Source organism: Bombina bombina, chromosome 2, assembly GCF_027579735.1.
Source record: "Bombina bombina isolate aBomBom1 chromosome 2, aBomBom1.pri, whole genome shotgun sequence".
Taxonomy (NCBI): domain Eukaryota; kingdom Metazoa; phylum Chordata; class Amphibia; order Anura; family Bombinatoridae; genus Bombina; species Bombina bombina.
In genome coordinates, this window is record NC_069500.1 from 362,066,338 (window position 1) to 362,088,088 (window position 21,751).

The 21,751-nt window shown below is 41.0% G+C and overlaps 1 protein-coding gene across 1 annotated transcript in view; it reads left to right on the forward strand.

Moving 5' to 3' along the window:
* CCDC62 (coiled-coil domain containing 62) overlaps positions 1-21,751 on the forward strand; it is a gene marked incomplete at its 5' end in the record, with an annotated part of 328,381 nt that overhangs the window by 185,361 nt on the left and 121,269 nt on the right. Inside the window, one exon of the mRNA XM_053699771.1 lies at positions 10,192-10,323. Coding sequence (XP_053555746.1) covers positions 10,192-10,323 — 132 coding nt within the window. The remainder of the gene's footprint in view (positions 1-10,191; positions 10,324-21,751) is intronic.

A 21,751-nucleotide genomic window follows, 5' to 3' on the forward strand; every position in this document is an offset into this window, starting at 1 on the left:
TCCTGTCTAATTTCTGCGGTTCATATCCCAGGTATAGACAATTGGGAAGAGGATTATCTCAGTCGCCAAACGTTACATCCGGGCGAATGGTCTCTTCACCCAGAGGTATTTCTTCAGATTGTTCAAATGTGGGGACTTCCAGAAATAGATCTGATGGCTTCTCATCTAAACAAGAAGCTTCCCAGGTATCTGTCCAGATCCAGGGATCCTCAGGCGGAAGCAGTGGATGCATTGTCACTTCCTTGGAAGTATCATCCTGCCTATATCTTTCCGCCTCTAGTTCTTCTTCCAAGAGTGATTTCCAAGATTCTAAAGGAGCGTTCGTTTGTTCTGCTGGTGGCTCCAGCATGGCCTCACAGGTTTTGGTATGCAGATCTTGTCCGGATGGCTACTTGCCAACCGTGGACTCTTCCGTTAAGACCAGACCTTCTATTGCAAGGTCCTTTTTTCCATCAGGATCTCAAATCCTTAAATTTGAAGGTATGGAGATTGAACGCTTGATTCTCAGTCATAGAGGTTTCTCTGACTCCGTAATTAATACTATGTTACAGGCTCGTAAATCTGTATCTAGGAAGATATATTATCGAGTCTGGAAGACTTACATTTCTTGGTGTTCTTCTCATCATTTTTCTTGGCATTCTTTTAGAATTCCTAGAATTTTACAGTTTCTTCAGGATGGTTTGGATAAAGGTTTGTCTGCAAGTTCCTTGAAAGGACAAATCTCTGCTCTTTCTGTTCTTTTTCACAGAAAGATTGCTAATCTTCCTGATATTCATTGTTTTGTACAGGCTTTGGTTCGTATAAAACCTGTTATTAAGTCAATTTCTCCTCCTTGGAGTTTGAATTTGGTTCTGGGGGCTCTTCAAGCTCCTCCGTTTGAACCTATGCATTCGCTGGATATTAAATTACTTTCTTGGAAAGTTTTGTTTCTTTTGGCCATCTCTTCTGCTAGAAGAGTTTCTGAATTATCTGCTCTTTCTTGTGAGTCTCCTTTTCTGATTTTTCATCAGGATAAGGCGGTGTTGCGAACTTATGTTTTCTGGTTCTAGGGAAGGTCAGAAGGCTTCTGCCATTTCCTTGGCATCTTGGTTAAAGTCTTTGATTCATCATGCTTATGTTGAGTCGGGTAGAACTCCACCTCAAAGGATTACAGCTCATTCTACTAGGTCAGTCTCTACTTCCTGGGCATTTAAGAATGAAGCTTCGGTTGATCAGATTTGCAAAGCAGCAACTTGGTCTTCTTTGCATACTTTTACTAAATTCTACCATTTTGATGTGTTTTCTTCTTCTGAAGCAGTTTTTGGTAGAAAAGTACTTCAGGCAGCTGTTTCAGTTTGATTCTTCTGCTTATAATTTCAGTTTTTTTCATTATAAGATTTAAACGTTGTTTTGGGTGTGGATTATTTTTCAGCGGAATTGGCTGTCTTTATTTTATCCCTCCCTCTCTAGTGACTCTTGCGTGGAAGATCCACATCTTGGGTATTCATTATCCCATACGTCACTAGCTCATGGACTCTTGCTAATTACATGAAAGAAAACATAATTTATGTAAGAACTTACCTGATAAATTCATTTCTTTCATATTAGCAAGAGTCCATGAGGCCCACCCTTTTTGTGGTGGTTATGATTTTTTTGTATAAAGCACAATTATTCCAATTCCTTATTTTTTATCCTTTCGCACTTTTTTCTTATCACCCCACTTCTTGGCTATTCGTTAAACTGATTTGTGGGTGTGGTGAGGGGTGTATTTGTAGGCATTTTGAGGTTTGGGAAACTTTGCCCCTCCTGGTAGGAATGTATATCCCATACGTCACTAGCTCATGGACTCTTGCTAATATGAAAGAAATGAATTTATCAGGTAAGTTCTTACATAAATTATGTTTTTCAAAGGGTTACAAATCCATTCTACGGCTCTGGGAACTACAGGGAAACTCATTGGGGGGTAGTTATCAACGTGTCTATTTTACCTGTCTTCGCCGGCCCAATACGCCCGCCTAAGCTCGCCTCACATCGCCGCCGCGGACCTGCAAAAATTCGCCTATGTTATCAAAAAAGCTGTCAAAAAGCCGCGCACCAAGTACGGGGCGATGAGCAGCGGACTGTGAGAGTTATCACTCATCCGATCTCGCTGCTCTTCGGCTTTTTTACAGCTTTCTTGCTAGGCTGTCACTAAGCACCGACACTAAACTACACTGTTATACCCCCTATACCGGCGCCCCCGGAGCCCCCCGCAACTAAATAAAGTTACTAACCCCTAAACCGCCACTCCTAGACCCCGCCGCAACTCTTATAAATGTATTAACCCCTAAACCGCCGCTCCTAGACCCCGCCGCAACTCTTATAAAGATATTAACCCCTAAACCGCCGCTCCCGGACACCGCTGCCACCTACATTATACCTAGTAACCCCTATCCTGCCCCCCCTATACCGTCGCCCTCTATAATAAAGTTATTAACCCCTATCCTGCTGATCCCGCACCTCGCCGCAACTAAATAAATAGTTTAACCCCTAAACCGCCGCTCCCTGACCCCGCCGCAACCTATATTAAATTTATTAACCCCTATCCTGCCCCCCCTACACCGTCGCCACCTATAATAAATTTATTAACCCCTATCCTGCCCCCCACTGTAATAAAATTATTAACCCCTAAACCTAAGTCTAACACTAACCCTAACACCCCCCCTAACTTAAATATTAATTAAATAAATCTAAATAATATTTCTATTATGAACTAAATTAATTCTATTTAAAACTAAATACTTACCTTTAAAATAAACCCTAATATAGCTACAATATAAATAATAATTATATTGTAGCTATCTTAGGATTTATTTTTATTTTACAGGCAAATTTCAATTTATTTTAACTAGGTACAATAGCTATTAAATAGGTATTAACTATTTAATAGCTTACCTAGCTAAAATAAAGAGAAATTAACCTGTAAAATAAAAACTAACCTAAGTTACAATTACACCTAACACTACACTATACTTAAATAAATTATTCCTATTTAAAACTAAATACTTACCTGTAAAATAAACCCTAAGATAGCTACAATGTAATTAATAATTACATTGTAGCTATCTTAGGATTTATATTTATTTTACAGGTAACTTTGTATTTATTTTAGCTAGTTAGAATAGTTATTAAATAGTTATTAACTATTTAATAACTACCTAGCTAAAAGAAATACAAAATTACCTGTAAAATAAATCCTAACCTAAGTTACAATTAAACCTAACACTACACTATCATTAAATTAATTAAATAAATTAACTACAAATAACTACAATTAAATACAATTACATAAACTAACTAAAGTACAAAAAATAAAAAAAGCTAAGTTACAAAAAATAAAAAAAATAAGTTGCAAACATTTAAAAAATATTACAACAATTTTAAGCTACTTACACCTAATCTAATAAAATAACAAACCCCCCCAAAATAAAAAAATGCCCTACCCTATTCTACATTAAAAAAGTTCAAAGCTCTTTTACCTTACCAGCCCTTAAAAGGGCCTTTTGTGGGGGCATGCCCCAAAGAATTCAGCTCTTTTGCCTGTAAAAGAAAAATACAACCCCCCCAACATTAAAACCCACCACCCACATACCCCTAATCTAACCCAAACCCCCTTAAAATAACCTAACACTACCCTCCTGAAGATCATCCTACCTTGAGTCGTCTTCACTCAGTCGAGCAGCGATGGAACCGAAGAGGAGACCCGGAGCGGCAGAAGTTATCCTCCAAGCGGCGCTGAAGAAATCTTCCATCCGATGAAGTGATCCTCCAGTCGGCGCTGAAGAAGTCTTCCATCCGGGCGATGTCATCTTCCAAGAGGCGTTGAAGAAGTCTTCTATCCGGGCGATGTCATCTTCCAAGCGGGGTCTTCAATCTTCATCCCGCTGACGCGGAACATCCTTCTTTACTGACGAATGAAGGCTCCTTTAAGGGACGTCATCCAATATGGCGTCCCTTCAATTCCGATTGGCTGATAGGATTCTATCAGCCAATCGGAATTAAGGTAGGAAAAATCTGATTGGCTGATTGAATCAGCCAATCAGATTCAAGTTCAATCCGATTGGCTGATCCAATCAGCCAATCAGATTGAGCTCGCATTCTATTGGCTGTTCCGATCAGCCAACAATAACTGCTCGTCTCATATTTGCAAACAAATAAAAAGCATGTTGATGACCTCCAAGCCTTTGAGGATAATTTTTTTAGGACAGACAATTCAAAAGTAGAACTTTTTGAAAGACAAGGGTCCAGTTATGTATGCATTTTTCATTAAGAGCATCATAACAACAGTTAAATATGGTGATGGTAGTGTAATGGTGTGGGGATACATGTTGTATTCGTGCAACTGGGTTATTCCTTTTGACTAGTGGTCTAGACTCTAGTCAAATCTTGGCTTGAATTTGAGATGCTGTGGAAAAACCTTGAACAAGCAGTTTATACTTAAAAAAAACCCTCCAATGTTGATGAATTTGAGCAATTCTGCAAATTTGAAAAAGGCCACAGGATGCTAAAAGAAAAAGGGCGGAGCCCTTCAGCACTGCAAAATCTCCCTATGGCCTTTACTCCTCTGGAAGGTGGCTTGTTTCCTCCAGAAGTTACGGCACGGTTCCGCATGGCCATATCTATGGCGCTGGCTCACTTATATCTCCCAAGTGAAATATTTTTAAGGTACTGTCTGTGTTCTGTCAACCAGGGCCCATTGGGCGTGGGATCGCTTGATTCAGTTCGGCCTTCTGGGGAAGCGTCAGCCTCTGAGGCTTCAGGGGCCCCAACCTCGTTTATCGATCCTGCGAGGGATAATTTCACCTTCCGTTATAGGCTGGCACGTCTTCGTGTTCTACTAAGGCATGTTTTGGCAGTACTAGAGGATTCCAGTCCTAGTGGGCCAAGGGATCCGAGACCTTAGATGCCGGAGGGCAAGCTGAGTTTAACGTTTGGGGATGAAGCTAATCTCCTTGACGTCTCCGTTTTTCTTTCTTTTATGTACCGTTTCCAGTTCTGAGCTTGGGTGAATGGGGCCTCTGATCGGCTGGTCCTGTTGGCGTACCCATTCACCTTGGGCGTTCACCCGCGGGTGCTGCCTTACTTTTATTTTGATGTATTTGTTTTTTTTTTTTAATACGATCACGTCTGATATAATTTACGTTTTGGGAACGTTTTTTCTCTGGAACTGATACTTGCAATTTTGTGGTTGCATGGGCGCTTCCTCGGAAATTGTGCACTTTTGGTTAAGAACAAAGTTATGTTCTAATTCATATTATCGAACCTTCGGGTCAATTTTTCTTGGACCTTGGACAGTTTTGGGGTGTTCTTGTACCAGGCAAGTACTGTTTGGGCGCTATCTGCTGTTCCTTGGGTTCATGTCACCAGCGTGGTGCTGATTATCCTGTCGGATTCTGAATGTCACTTGGCCTATTGATATGGACTCCGGGCTCGGATCCTACTACGAGGTATGGGGCCTAGTGCGTATATCCAGCGCTTCTGGGAGGAAGGTTGGGAGTTTCGATATAAGTTGGCCTTTCTATGGACCTATGGCAATTCCTCCCTTAATGTGCCCAATCTCGTCTGATCTCGGAAGCTGAGCAGGGTTGGGCCTGGTTAGTACTTGGATGGAATACCAGGTACTACAATTTGCTTGAGTTACGTGACTGACTTTTTCAAGATGTCATCAGGGTCCCTGGGGACTCGGAACTGTAGTTTTCGACTCCTGTAGAGTTTGGAGATGTGAATGACCTCCGGAGGTCTGGTATTCCGGGTGATGGACAATTTATGCCTTCACTTGCAGTATCTTCCGGATGTCGACTCTTGTAGCCTAGTCGTATTCCTATTCCGGTGGCGGAGATTTCTTTCCTTTTTGTTTTGGGTTGGATCATCTGTTATGGAAGTGCGGAGCATGTCCTTCCTTTTTAAACAGCATTTCATTTCCTCCAGTATGTGGAGTGCAGTGGTCACCCTGCCTTTTCTGCAAGAAGCTGTGAGGCTCCCATTGTTATTCCTGTTGCAGGGCTTTCGGGAGACCGATCCGGTAAGGATTTCTGGAGACTATCGTCTTCTCAATCTAAGAACTGTCCCTTGTCATACCATGGTCTTTAGACTCTTGGGTGCTATCCTTCAACCTTATGCAGATCTAGCCTTTTGGGCTTGAGGGTTAGTCGGTCCGTCTACTGAGGATAGCCTTGCAATCCAAGGGTACTGGTTGCCTATTTCTTCAACTGGTCAGGAGTTTTTTCAAACTCTTGGGTTTGAGGCTGTTGCTAGGTATTCTACGTCTATGGACTTTAGATGGTGGAGGGCTCTGTCTTGGGTTTGCTCTTACTATGGGAGGCAGCTGATAGATTCCTCAGAAAGTTAGATCTTTCGATCGGTTCCGTTTTTGGAACCACGTCTCTTGCCTAGAACGGGCATGGACGGTTCTGCTTAACCCTTTGGTTTTGGTTCCCCCGCGTGTACCTTTTGAGGGTGGGGTTTCTGACTCTCATGGGAGATTACTGTCTGCCTGAGGCTTCAGCTTGAGGTCTCTCAGACGAGTCCCTACTTGTCTTCTGGGACATGTGTGCTTCCTTGTAGACTCCAGTTGTCGTTTCAACTGGGCTGGCGATATTGGCCGTCTCGTCTATATTAGGTAGGGTGGTTACCGATAATGGTCTCGCCTATATTGGTGGTTACCGTTGCTTTGCTCCCTTTTCTTCTCACCTAGGGTGGGGTATGGGTTCTTGTATGTTCTCCTTGACTTGGAGGTACCTCAGTATCTGTGAAGGCCCGGGTCCTTGTTTTTCTCGCCTTGTAGGATTTTTTCCCTTCCTGGCGTACTTGGAATCACGGAACTGGAGTCTGGTATTAGGATGCTGGGGGTCAGAGTACTTTTTTCCCTGGGGGAGTGTTCCTTCTTCTGGAAGGCTGCAGTTTAGGGGTTTTCGGACCCGAGCACGAAGTTACCTGTCATGGCTCATGGAGCATGACAGTTTTAGTAGCAGTCTGGGGTTTTGATTCCTTGTAGATCCATCCTTTTTTCTTCCGACTGTCTGGGACTCTTGTCTTAGGTTTTTGAGAAGCATTTGGGCTGGGACTGTTATACTGGAGGGAAGGTCGGAGATTTTTCTGCTCTGTTGACCGTTTACTATTTATTTTATTCACATATCATTTTTATTAAAGCAAACAGAGCGTACAGACATTGTTTAAAGCCTTGGTACATGTAGCATACATAAATTACAGTACTGTTGATCGAAACCTTACAAGGTAAAAAGCAACTACAGCGTTTAAGCAATCAACGCAATCTGAAATTGAACATTTTTGCTGTTTATCATAATCAGAATAGGTGGCATGTGGATGCCCGCACGTATCTGCTGCTCCCCAACGTTTTTATTCGTTTTAAAACCCTAACTTCCCCAATAATTTATATAACTAACTAATTATAATGAATAACTTACATTACTATTAACCAAATTATTCCATTCAGAATCAGAGCAGCGCTGGTGATGAGGCCTGGCCTGGGAAAGAAAAAAAAAAAAAAAGGGGGTGGGGGAGGGCAGGAGAGGGAAGGAGCCTGGGAGAGGGTGAGCAGGAGACGCATTGGGGAGTCTAATGTTGAGTCTCTAGTTTTCTGTATTAAACAGGTGATCCCAGTCTCCTCTTAAGGAGTCCTCCATGAAAATCACAGAGTCCTTAAATGGCCTGAGGATTAGCCTCTGTATTTCCAGCGCAAAAATGAGGATAAGTCTGCGCCATTTGCGCAAAAACAGATGTAGCCTATTCTGAACATCCACTCTTGCATCCATTTGTTCAATGAATATTTGGGATTGTAACAAATTTTTAAAGCCCTTAAAGAACGGGCTTACTGTCTTTATCCAGTGTTTTAATATGTGTTTCCTAGCCACTAGTATAATTAGGCTCGTTTACTATTTTTAAGTTTGTCCTCGACTTCAGTGGGGGGACTCTTGGTTCCCATCTCTCTACTGGTGGTGTCTGCTGCTGGGATGGGACGCTTCTTGGTGTCCGAAAATTTCTGGTCGGGAGCTGTTGTCGAGATTTTTTTGCGCTTCTTGGTGGGACGATGGCTTAGGGTCAGCTTTGTTTACAGGTGGCTCTGTGTTCTCTTGGAGAGCTCTTTTTTAACTGCTTTTTTAACTGCAGTTATCCTGTCTATGCTTGTCTAACCTGACGGGTTTTGACTTGGCTATGATGCAATAGGGAACTCAAGGTTTTCTGGAACACCATATGTGGTATGGTGCTGTGTCAGGGATATGAGGTTGGCCTTCTGGTCATCCTAGTTATGTTTTGTCCTGAGTATGGACTTATTTTTCTGGTCCTTGTGCTTCTACGGACTTCGTCTCCCTGGGCAGTGGTCCTGTGGCAACCTTGGGTTGCTCTAAGTTTAATTTGAGCCAGTGTTGGATGGTCCTTTGGATCTCTTATGGGGTCCTCTATTCACCCCCTCGGGGTAGATAGTTTATTCACTTTTAGGGGTACTTTTCGTGGGAGTCGAGAGCCGCTGGGCTGGCTCCTCTGAGGCCTTTGTGCTTAGCAGACTCTGGGTCTGAGTGGTCTCTAGCACGGCTTTGCAGGTTATGTAACTGATGAGCAGTTACCTGGGCTTCCGGTTTTTCCCTTGTCGTTTAGAGTTTTTGTAGGGTGTCAGGTAATTTCAGGCTGTGGTGCCGTTCGAAGGGGCCGCCCTTTTGTACCCGCCCTTTGTTTTCTTTCATTCAGTGTCCTTTAGCTTGGGTATTGTTTTCCCAAAAGTAATGAATGCAGCTGTGGACTCTTCCCGTTTAAGAAGAAAAACATAAATTATGCTTACCTGATAATTTTCTTTTCTTCTGGCGGGAAGAGTCCACAGCTCCCGCCCGCGTTTTATCTATGAGTCGGCAGTAAAAAAAAATGTTGTTCTTCTGGCACCTTTTTTTTTTTTATTCACTCTGATATTTTTCCTATTGTTCCTTGTTCCCATGGCAGAATGACTGGGGGATGAGGGAAGTGTGTGTGTGGGGGGGGGGGTATTTGAAGCCTTTGGCTGGGGTGTCTTTGCCTCCTCCTGGTGGCCAGGTTCTAAATTCTCAAAAGTAATGAATGCAGCTGTGGACTCTTCCCGTCAAAAGAAAAGAAAATGATCAGGTAAGCATAATTTATGTTTTTATCTAATATGCTTCTTTCTATTGAAATCATTTGTTGAAGAGTAAAACTAGGTAGGTTTAGGAACAGCAGTGCATTACTGGAAGCTAGCTGGTGGCTTCCTCGTGTCATTGTCTCATCTGATGTGTTCAATAGTGCATTGTTGCCTCGGAGCCTACTCTTGAACGAACAATGGCAAGATGATTAAGCACATTTGATAGAAGTAAATTGTTAAATTGTTTAAAATTGCATGCTCTATCCAAATCATGAAAGTTGAATTTTTGACTTTACTCTCTGTTAGACCGCTGCTACTTATCCTCTCTGCCAATTCAAGAGTGGGGAAGTTGTTTTATCCTTGCATTTGCTTGAGCAATGGTAAATACCCACCCACTGTGATGCCAGGGAGATAGGTTCAAAGATGGTAGTATGATAAATGGAGCCCATAGAATTCCATGATCATTTCTATATGAAGAACAATTTTATAACAATATATATTAGAATAGCTTTATACATATAAGAAATTTTGGGAAAACTTAACAGGTGAAAGGTGTAAAAATCGGTTGCTTGTTAAATGAAGCCCTTAATGGGGTTTTTTCATGACCTAAGCATGAAGACAGTATTCTGTTAATAACTCTGAACTCCCTGTGATATTATTATTTTAGTAGGCATGTTTCTTCAGCAGACCCTTTTTAAAAACTTTCTAATTTACTTCTATTATCAAATTTGCGTTGTTCCCATAATATTGTGTGTTTAAGAGATAAATAGGTAGGCATCTGGAGCACTACGTGGCAGGGAATAGTGCTGCCCTCTAGTGATCTCGCAAATAAATAACATTCTTTGCAAAACTGCTGCCATACAGTGCTCCAGAAATGGGCCGGCTTCTAAGCTTACGTCCCCGCTTTTGAACAAAAAATACCAAGATAAGAAAGGAAAATTGATGATAGAAATAAATTAGGAAATTGTTTTAAATCGTATGCTCTATCTGTATCACGAAAGAAACAATTTGGGTTTTATATCCCTTTAAGATTATGAATCAATAAAACTGGTTTATTTACTTTAAATTTGCAGGATTCCAGTTCTCCGACAGTAAAATTGCAGCGATTGTTAGCTGAATCCCGTCAGATGGTAGCAGATCTGGAGCTCAATACCCTTCTTCCAAGCTCACACAGCCTTTCCAACACAAATGCTGACTGCAGTCAGGTAATTAAATACTAAATAGGGAAAAGTGGTGGCTATATTATAGACTGTTATAAATATAACACCGATAAATGTAGTGGTGATATTTTACTGATTGTTTACTATACTGTAACTTATGCTGTCATTTTTTATTGTTCGTATTGTTTTTAAACAATGTGTTGGCAATTCATAAAAAAGTTTACACATACCTGTAACCATATGATTATATTCGTATCAGAGGACAGTGACATTTTTGGGACAGTGTTGGTATTGGACTTCATTTTAACATAAAAATATCTTGAATATCTATATGCAGTGGTAAATAACCAGCTATAAGGTTAGGAGGAAAAATATCCAGTCGACTCTTAAAATAACAGATATATACTTACAGAGGTTAAATTTGGTACATATTCCAATTAATTAAAAATAGAAGAAAAAAAGACAAAAGGGCTAAAGACTATATATCAGTAAAAGGATACAGCCTTACGCATGTATCTATAGAGTACATATAATCAGCAATAGCAAGCAATCTGCTAAAAATTATGCAAACAGGTAATAGTGATATCAATTCATATAACAAATCTCATCAATCTAGGGCTAGGTGTACATAATAAGCTCAGCACTATATCATGCAAAGCATAGTGACAAATCACCTGATTTAATGTAAACAATCCAAATTATGACTCCTATTTTATTTCTGGGTTGCACATAAGACAGGAGTAGATGTAAACTTAAAAAGAATCTTATAGTGTCCTGAAAAAGTGAAAAGTAAACATCTGTAGACGTCCTTTAGGCTAAGGGCATAACCATAAAACACAATAGCATGTGCAGGAGCTCATCGCTGTGCACAGACCAACTAATTGCAAACCAACTAATCGATTATGAGATTCGTTGACAACTATTTTCATAATCGATTATTATTGATTATGCGAATTAGTTGTTGCAGCTCTAAATATTTTTATTGTCCAGTTGTTTTTGTTTTTTTTGAACATACAAAGTAATGAAACAGTTAACATATACATATTGTTCCTTGTCTACATATATTAGAGGTTTTACTACTGGTGTTTTTTTTTTTCTATAAACAAAATTAGTGAAACAAAATAAAACAATTAAATATGGGGGGCGGAGCCAGCCGGCTTCCAATATGGCTGCACAGAATTTTGCTCCGGACCGAAGGGCACATTCCATAGCAAATCCACCAAGTTACAGGATCTGAAATAGGGTGAAACTTACCTTATGGAGCTCGGGTGCATCGAATGATACCATTTGTGGCAGGATAGAAGGTCGGCGGCCGCTTTCCCATGCCTGAAGTGCAGGCCTCAGTTTTAAATGCGCACTTGATAACAGTGCAACCGGCATCACCTGGATCTCCTAATCCGACACGATCTGAATCCCACAAAACCGGCTATAAGGTATCACCACCTAATAATAGTATACTGAGCCGCTACACAAGGCAGTGCACAACGCTTAACATACAGGCCTAAATGTTGCGACTGCAAGACACGCTAAAAATGGGCCCAGAAGCGCACCTATAGAGTACAACAGAGTTGATGGTGGTACAGCCTCACAAACTTTTGCGCACTCCCAGAATACAAACCTGGATGCTGTATCTTATGATAATGATTGCTACTACTCCAGCGCGCTATGCTGCAGTAATGTACATGAGCCTACAAGTTATACAAAGGGATGGTGCATGAAATGTGGGATTTCCTTTGGAGGTTTCAGGTTGACTCCGGTGCCCTGGGCACAGTGGTGTCACACTCGGCAGCTAATTTGAGGGCAAGTCAATTTGGAAGCGTCACACGGCTGACCTGCATGGTAGGAGCCATTTTGCATCTTACATCTGGGGAGCTAGCAGCTGCTCAGGACCCCTCATGCAAGCAGAGCATGACCGACTTGGGAGGTGCACAGTGTACATCATATATATCTGGATCTGCAGCTCTACCATCCTCACAATCAATTATGGACTTAACTACACACATCCTAGCTGATCTTAGCTCTCTATCGGCCCGGTAACAAGAAGACCTTGTCAAAATCCTAAGAGTCGGGTTCAGCGTCCCTGCTAAGAAGGACCTCACTGGGGACACATTGGTAGATTAAGTTGGAGAATACAAGACAGGTAATTGCAACGGACAATGTCTATTGCAGCTGAATGCGCACAGTCTGGGGAGCCAGCCCATATGGTGACCCCTCTTCAGTGTTAGGAACTTGCAGGAGATAAAGAGGGGGCACGCAATTATACCCCTAAAACTGCAGGGGTGGAAAGGGACGCTTCTTGACCGCTAGTCCCCCACAGCTTAAGACAATTCCTATATGACTTTGTATGTCTCTCTTTGGGGTTCAATGCGGCCAGTGTGAGTTAGATACAATGAGTGCTAGGTACAATGTGTGCTAGATTCAATGTGTGCTAGGTATTACGTATTCTAGGCAAGGTGGGTGCCGGGTACGGCGTGTGCTAGGTACAGTGTGAGCTAGGTACAGTGGGTGCTAGGTGCAATGTGTGCTAGGTATAATGTGTGCTAGGCATAGTGTGTGCTAGGTACAATGTGTGCTAGGTACAATGTGTGCTAGGTTCAATGTGTGCTAGGCAAGGCGTGTGCTAGGTACAGTGTGTGCTAGGTCCAGTGGGTGCTAGGCATCATGTGTGCTAGGTACAATGTGTGCTAGGTATAATGTGTGCTGGATACAGCGTGAGCTAGGCACAATGTGTGCTAGGTACAATGTGTGCTAGGTACAGTGTGTGTTAGATACAATGAGTGCTAGGCACAATCGGCTAGATTTAGACTTTTGCGGCCAAAGGGGTGCGTTAGCTACGCATGTTTTTTCCCCCCGCACCTTTTAAATAACGCTGGTATTTAGAGTTCTCTGAAGGGCTGCGTTAGGCTCCAAAAAGGGAGCGTAGAGCATAATTTACCGCCACTCAACTCTCAATACCAGCATTGCTTACGGTAGCGGCCATCTTGAAAAACGTGCTCGTGCAGGATTCCCCCATAGGAAACAATGGGGCAGTTTGAGCTGAAAACAAAACTAACACCTGCCAAATAGCAGCGTTCAGCTCCTAACGCAGCCCCATTGTTTCCTATGGGGAAACACTTTCTAAGTCTACACCTAACACCCTAACATGAACCCCCAGTGTGTGCTAAATACAGTGTGTGCTAGGTATAATGTGTGCTGGGTACGGCTTGTGCTAAGTATAATGAGTGTTAAGTACAGCGTGTGCTAGGTATAATACGTGCTGGGTACAACGAGGGCTAGGTGCAACGAGTGCTAGGTGCAATGTGGGCTAGGTGCAGTGGGTGCTAGGCACAATGAGTGCTATGTACAGTGGATACTAAGTATAGTGTGTACTAGATACAATGTGCATCTTACTTGTCTCTGGGATTTTTTGTTACCTACATATTAACTGACTTGCTCTTTGGAGCATTAAATTTAATTTATAAGTACCCCCCCATATTCAGAGCCCACACTAGGGTTCAATTTTGGTGAATTATTTTCACCACAAATCCCTGCAATTTACTTATGATGTATCAATGTTTGGACAGCTATTGCAACCGGACCTGCGTGTCCGATCCTTTTGTTTGTGCATGTTTGAACAGGGGTCCTGCGTGTCGCCAAGTCTTACCTTTCATTCTAAAACTGAATAAAAAAAAAATATATATATATATAAGAAAAATTGTTGTCATGTCTTAAAGTCTATGTTTCTGATTGTCCATAATAAAATTATATATAAACTTGTGTTCCAGTATCCGTTCTTGAGGTCCATCCGATGTTAGGTAGTCCTTTTGGTCTAATATGTCTTTTTAGTTGTTTTAACGCTAGTAAAATACAATGGTGTTTCTGCAAGTAAACCCTTTGCTACATATATATTTACGTAAATTTCTTTGCAATATATGTCTCCCACATTATCTGTATCTGTGCATAGAGAGGTTGACATCTGTGTTTTATAATCTCATTACATTTATGCAGCCATTGGGCTTTGCTTGGGACCTCTGATATCTTCCATCTCGGTGCCAGTAGAGATTTCAGACTATTAGATATTATATTAAATAATTTCTTTTGAGCAGTTGTGATTTTTCTGGGAAGCTTGCGAAATATGCATAAACATGAGTCAAGTGGTAGGGGTATTTCAAGAGCTTTTGATGCTTCTTTAGATACATGTTCCCATATGGGTTTAATTTTAGAGCATGACCACCAGATGTGTGACATTGTGCCTCTCTCTTTTTCCATCTCTAGCATTTATCATTCTGTGAATGGAAACGTTTGTGTATTCTAGCTGGAGTTATGTACCACCTCTGTAGGATTTTTATGTTAAGTTTTTGTAAACTAATTGAAACAGATGATTTTGTAATATTATGAAATATCTTTTGGGCATCCAAATGTGAAATGTCAATATTTAATTCCTTCTCCCATCTCTCTATATAGTATGGAGTGTATCCTGGCTGTGCTTGTTGTAGTATTGTGTAATTTAATGATGAGGAATGCTTCAGTGATTTGTAGATGTACATCATTTTTTAAAGCCGTAAGTGGTCTAAGTAGGTTTCTCCTATCTGGGTGTTTGAATATGTATGATGTACATTGGTGATATAAAAGCCAATTAAAGAAGAAAACAAAACCTTTTTCTTTAAGAGTTTGTATTGTGTGCATACCTTCCTAATTTCCTAATTGGTGTACTAACAATGTTCTATTTGTCTGTTTTACCTGATATTTTAGTTGGGACATTTCTGGAACAAAATCACTGTTTTTAATTAATGGTGTTAGAGGTGAATATCTAGATGATATGACTAGGGTTGCACCGATACCATTTTTTTTATGACCGAGTACAAGTACCGATACTTGTTTTCAAATACTCGCCAATACCAATTACCGATACTTTTTTTTTAATGTCATGTGACAGTTTACCAAGCACAATACAGACTAATTATTTAAGATTCCTTCTTTATAATTATAAAGGACTGTAATTCAAAAAACATTATGAAATAATAAAACAGTTTTATTTGTCACAAAGTTCACTGAACATGTTTATAAATAAAAAATATTACAATAAAATATTAAATTTAAAGGGGTGATGCAATTGGGTTGTAGGGCTGTTATATAACATCAATCTGACATTTGTATGGAGGTTCGGCTCTAAGCTAAACAGTCTTTCACTTTCCACACTATTGCATGGGGCAGACAGATATTTTGGGCCATTTTAGCCAGAGCTGGAAATCTGTTAATTAACTGCCCAGTACTTCAGGGGTTTGTCTGAACGAGGTAAAGTGATCTCTTCTACAATAATACAAATAACAGCAATTTGTATTGGCAGAACAGTAGTAAACAATTTTTAGTTTAGTCTCCACTCCAGTTTAAAATGAAATGGGAACATGCAGTTTGAAAAAAGCCACAAGGTAGCATATGGGTAGGAAGTGGAGGTATTAATTTAAGTATCGGTGCATTTGCACGAGTACAAGTACTCATGCAAATACTTGGAATCGGTATCGGTGCAACCCTAGATATGACTGTTTTTTGTCTCAGGTCTTGTATCTGGTCGGTGAGAATGGTGATGTTAAGAAGCTCTGATTCAGATTTATTAACTAGGAAGTTAGCTGCAAATTGGAATCTCTCAAATATATTGAGCAGAGTGGGTATTGACTTAGTCTGATTTGTTAGCGTGAATAAAATGTCATCTGCATAGAGCATTATTTTATATTCTGATTTCCCTATGTGAATACCTGTGATGTCCGTTTCATCGCGTATTTTAGCAGCCAGAACTTTTATTATGCATGTGAATAGTAAAGGCGACAGGAGGCACCCCTGTCTCGTACCATTGGATATAGAAAATGGATTAGAAAGGGTCCCGTTCACTCTAATCTTAGCATGTGGGGAATGATATAATGCAAAATCCTAGAAATAAATTGTTGCCCCAATCCAAATTTTTCTAGTACCAAGCGTAAGACTCTCCATCGGACACGATCGAAAGCTTTCTCCGCGTCCGTGGAGATCACCACCATAGGCACTTTATGGGTGTCCGTGTAATCAATTAAATGTATAGCTTGTGTAGTATTATCCCTGGCCTCTCTACCCAATATGAACCCTACTTGATCGTTGTTTATTAATTTTCGAGTTTTGCGGTATGAGTGAAAAAGCAGCATTAAGGCTCTTTTCTCCAACGTCATCCTTACTTGTGGGAATATCTCTTCCCCAACAGGAAATGGCAAAGAGTCCCAGCAAAAGCTGGCCATATAGTCCCTCCTAGGCTCCGCCCACCCCAGTCATTCTCTTTGCCCTTGCACAGGCAACATCTCCACGGAGATGGTTAAGAGTATGTGGTGTTTAGTTGTAGTTTTTTATTCTACTATCAAGAGTTTGTTATTTTAAAATAGTGCTGGTATGTACTATTTACTCTGAAACAGAAAAGGAGATTCCCATGGAATAAGATTCCCATGGAATTCCTAAGATTCTTTCCTTTCTGCAGGAAGGTTTGGATAAAGGATTATCTGCAAGTTCGCTAAAGGGACAGATTTCTGCTTTATCTGTCTTACTACACAAACGACTGGCAGCTGTGCCAGATGTTCAAGCATTTGTTCAGGCTCTGGTCAGGATCAAGCCTGTTTACAGACCTTTGACTCCTCCCTGGAGTCTAAATCTAGTTCTTTCAGTTCTTCAAGGGGTTCCGTTTGAACCTCTAAATTCCATAGATATTAAGTTGTTATCTTGGAAAGTTTTGTTTTTGGTTGCTATTTCTTCTGATAGAAGAGTTTCAGAGTTATCTGCTCTGCAGTGTACTCCGCCCTATCTGGTGTTCCATTCAGATAAGGTTGTTTTGCGTACTAAGCCTGGTTTTCTTCCAAAGGTTGTTTCCAACAAGAATATTAACCAGGAGATAGTTGTACCTTCTTTGTGTCCGAAACCAGTTTCAAAGAAGGAACATTTGCTACACAACTTAGATGTAGTCCGTGCTCTAAAGTTCTACTTAGAAGCTACAAAAGATTTCAGACAAACATCTTCTCTGTTTGTCGTTTATTCTGGTAAAAGGAGAGGTCAAAAAGCGACTTCTACCTCTCTTTCCTTTTGGCTTAAAAGCATCATCCGATTGGCTTACGAGACTGCCGGACGGCAGCCTCCTGAAAGAATTACAGCTCACTCCACTAGGGCTGTGGCTTCCACATGGGCCTTCAAGAACGAGGCTTCTGTTGATCAGATATGTAAGGCAGCGACTTGGTCTTCACTGCACACTTTTGGCAAATTTTACAAATTTGATACTTTTGCTTCTTCGTAGGCTATTTTTGGGAGAAAGGTTTTGCAAGCCGTGGTGCCTTCCGTTTAGGTAACCTGATTTGCTCCCTCCCTTCATCCGTGTCCTAAAGCTTTGGTATTGGTTCCCACAAGTAAGGATGACGCCGTGGACCGGACACACCAATGTAGGAGAAAACAGAATTTATGCTTACCTGATAAATTACTTTCTCCAACGGTGTGTCCGGTCCACGGCCCGCCCTGGTTTTTTAATCAGGTCTGATGAATTATTTTTTCTAACTACAGTCACCACGGTACCATATGGTTTCTCCTATAATTTTCCTCCTGTCCGTCAGTCGAATGACTGTGGTGGGCGGAGCCTAGGAGGGACTATATGGCCAGCTTTTGCTGGGACTCTTTGCCATTTCCTGTTGGGGAAGAGATATTCCCACAAGTAAGGATGACGCCGTGGACCGGACACACCGTTGGAGAAAGTAATTTATCAGGTAAGCATAAATTCTGTTTTTTGCTACCACTGGTATTATGAGTCTTGCAGGTTTAGCGGCACTGCACACTTTTTTGGCCGTAACGCAACGTAATTACTGCAACTTTCAAAAAGTCCTTTTTCAGTGGGTCTTCCATAGCCCCGGCATTACGAGTCTGCCTGGGAGGCCAAAAAGTGAGCGGTACACCCTATACCGCCAAGATCGATACCGTAAACTGAAAGTCAGTAGTTATGAGTTTTGCGCTACAAAGCTGAAGCATAAAACTCATAACTAAAGTGCTAAAAAGTACACTAACACCCATAAACTACCTATTAACCCCTAAACCGAGGCCCTCCTGCATCGCAAACACTAAAATAAAATTATTAACCCCATAATAAACCCCATCGCCACCACTATAATAAACATATTAACTCCTAAACCGCCGCACTCCCGCATTGCAAACACTAGTTGAATATTATTAACCCCTAATCTGACGCCCCTAACATCGCCGCCACCTACCTACATTTATTAACCCCTAATCTGCCCCCTCCAACGTCGCCGCCACTATACTAAATTTATTAACCCCTAAACCTAAGTCTAACCCTAACACCCCCTAACTTAAATATAATTAAAATAAATAAAATAAATCTAAATAAAACCTACTATCATTACCTAAATAATTCCTATTTAACCCTTTGAGTGCTAATGACGGCTCTGAGCCGTCATTAGCCCTCTCCCATCTTGAGGCAGATCCCACCAGCTCCTACCCCGGCGATCGTGCCTGTAGAGTGATAGGCATCACCGGGGCTTCCCGTTTTGCGTGGTGACATCATGCGCAATAACGTGATGATGTCACCGCGCAACTTTATTTATACTTAACAATGTTAAGTATAGGAGCAGGGGGCATGCTGCTTAGAAGCCTGTATCTCAGACATCTAAGCAGCTACAGACCCCCACGACCACCATTGGAAAGGTAATCACCTAACCTTTCCAACCGTGTAAGTCTTGGGGGTCTGAAAAAAAGTTTAAAAAGTAAAAAAAAAAATTGTTCAAAAAATAAAAACCTTTAAAAAATCTTAGCACCCAGGTGGGAAAGTGCTTAGCACTCAAAGGGTTAAAACTAAATACCTATAAAATAAACCCTAAGCTAGCTACAATATAACTAATAGTTACATTGTAGCTAGCTTAGGGTTTATTTTTATTTTACAGGCAAGTTTGTATTTATTTTGACTAGGTAGAATAGTTACTAAATAGTTATTAACTATTTACTAACTACCTAGCTAAAATAAATACAAATTTACCTGTAAAATAAAACCTAACCGGTCTTACACTAACACCTAACCTTACACTACAATTAAATAAATTACTAGACATGTGCATTTCGATTTGGAACGAATCGAAATTCGGACAAATTTCTTAAATTCGGAGATTCGGATCGATTTGAATTTCCGAATTACGGTAGTACCGAATCTACAGAATAAATCCGAATTAGTTCGGATTTATTCGTTACATTTAGATGGCCATGGATTACACTAGTATTGTACAGTATATTAGGTTATATCACTCTGCTATGGGTTACACCTAATATACAGTACATAATACTAGTCTAATACACAGCACATCCCACCTAACACATACCGAAATTCTGTATTTCCGAACCGAATCCAGCTGAATTTATTTGAATCCGAATGAATCTGAAACTAATTCATTCTAATTTTTCCGAATTCGAATCGATCCAAACCGAAATTCAAAAACATCCGAATCGATCCGAACCGAAACATTTTTTTTGGCCATGCACAAGTCTATAAATTACATAAATTAAATACAATTAACTAAATTACAAAAAAAAAACACTAAATTACACAAAATAAAAAAAGAAATGATCAAATATTTAAACTAATTACACCTAATCTAATAGCCCTATCAAAAAAAAGCCCCCCCCCAACAGAAAAAACCCTAGCCTAAACTAAACTACCTTTTGCGGGGCATTGCCCCAAAGAAATCAGCTCTTTTACCTGTAAAAAAAATACAAACATCCCTCCAATAGTTAAACCCACCACCCACACAACCAACCCCCCAAATAAAATCCTAACTAAAAAAACCTAAGCTTCCCATTGCACTGAAAAGGGCATTTAGATGGGCATTGCCCTTAAAAGGGCATTTAGCTCTTTTTCTGCCCAAAACCCTAATCTAAAAATAAAACCCAGCCAATAAACCCTTAAAAAAGCCTTATACTAACCCCCGAAGATCCACTTACAGTTTTTGAAGACTCAACATTCATCCTCAACAAAGCCGGCAGAAGTCCTGAACGAAGCGGCAGAAGTCTTTATACAACCGGGCAGAAGTCTTCATCCAGACGGCATCTTCTATCTTCATCCATCCGGCACGGAGCGGGTCCATCTTCAAGACATCCAGCACGGAGCATCCTCTTCAATTGACATCTTCTTCCAAATGAGGTTTCCCTTTAAATGACATAATCCAAGATGGCGTCCCTTAGATTCCGATTGGCTGACAGATTTCTATCAGCCAATCAGAATTAAGGTTGAAAAATCCTATTGGCTGTTGCTGATTGGAACAGCCAAAAGAATGCGAGCTCAATCCTATTGGCTGATTGGATCAGCCAATAGGATTGACACTCAATCCTATTGGCTGATTTCATCAGCCAATAGAATTCTATCAGCCAATCGGAATTAAAGGTGAAAAAATCCGATCAGCCAATCGGAATTCAAGGGACGCCATCTTGGATGACTTAATTTCAAGGAGAATTCATTGTTCAAGAAGACATCGATTGAAAAGTATACTCTGCGCCGGATGTCTTGAAGATGGACCCGCTCCGTGCCGGATGGATAAAGATTGAAGATACCGTCTTTATGAAGACTTCTGCCGGGTTGGATGAAGACTTCTGCCGCTTCGTTGAGGACTTCTGCCGGCTTCGTTGAGGATGGATGTCGGGTCTTCAAATACTGTAAGTGGATCTTCGGGGGTGTCAGGGTGCCAGGAATCAGACTGAGACGAGAAGTGCAAAAATAATCACACCTTTATTAATAGCAAAAAATTATAAAAAGGCCAGGAGTCAAAACCAGAGCTGGTAGTCAGACGAGACGAGTCAGGAGCCAAAGCGAATAGTCAGACAAGCCGGAATCAGGAAAACAGCAGAGTCAGGAACAAGCCAGGGATCAGGAACCAGGAAGGACGTCAGGCAGCCAGGTAATACACAGGAACTCTCACAATCGGGTCTGAGAAAACGCAAAGGCAAAGCATACTGAACAGAGGCCCTTTAAATAATAAGAGATGACATCACAATTCTGACACTGCATCCTGTCTCACATGGATGATGCACACCAGTCTGGCCATAAAAGGAAATGCAGTAAATGAGCAACATCCCCCACAATGCACCAGGGTCAGCAAGAGAGGTCAGTAAAATGGCTGCCAGCAGCACATGGCAAACACAACAGGGAGAAAACCCTGACAGGGTTTATTGGGTGGGTTTTATTTTTAGATTAGGGTTTTGGCCGGAAAAAGAGCTAAATGCCCTTTTAAGGACAATGCCCATCCAAATGCCCTTTTCAGGCTGTCCAGGATCACAATTTTTTTTGCTGTCCAGCAGCAGAATGCATGTTTCCCTCTGAACACCATGCAGCATGTGTAACTCATAAGTGTCCAGGAAAACATGGCCGAGGTGGCAACCCTAGGTGTAATTAGTTTAAATATCTGATAATTTCTTTTTTTTATTTTGTGTAATTTAGTGTTTTTTT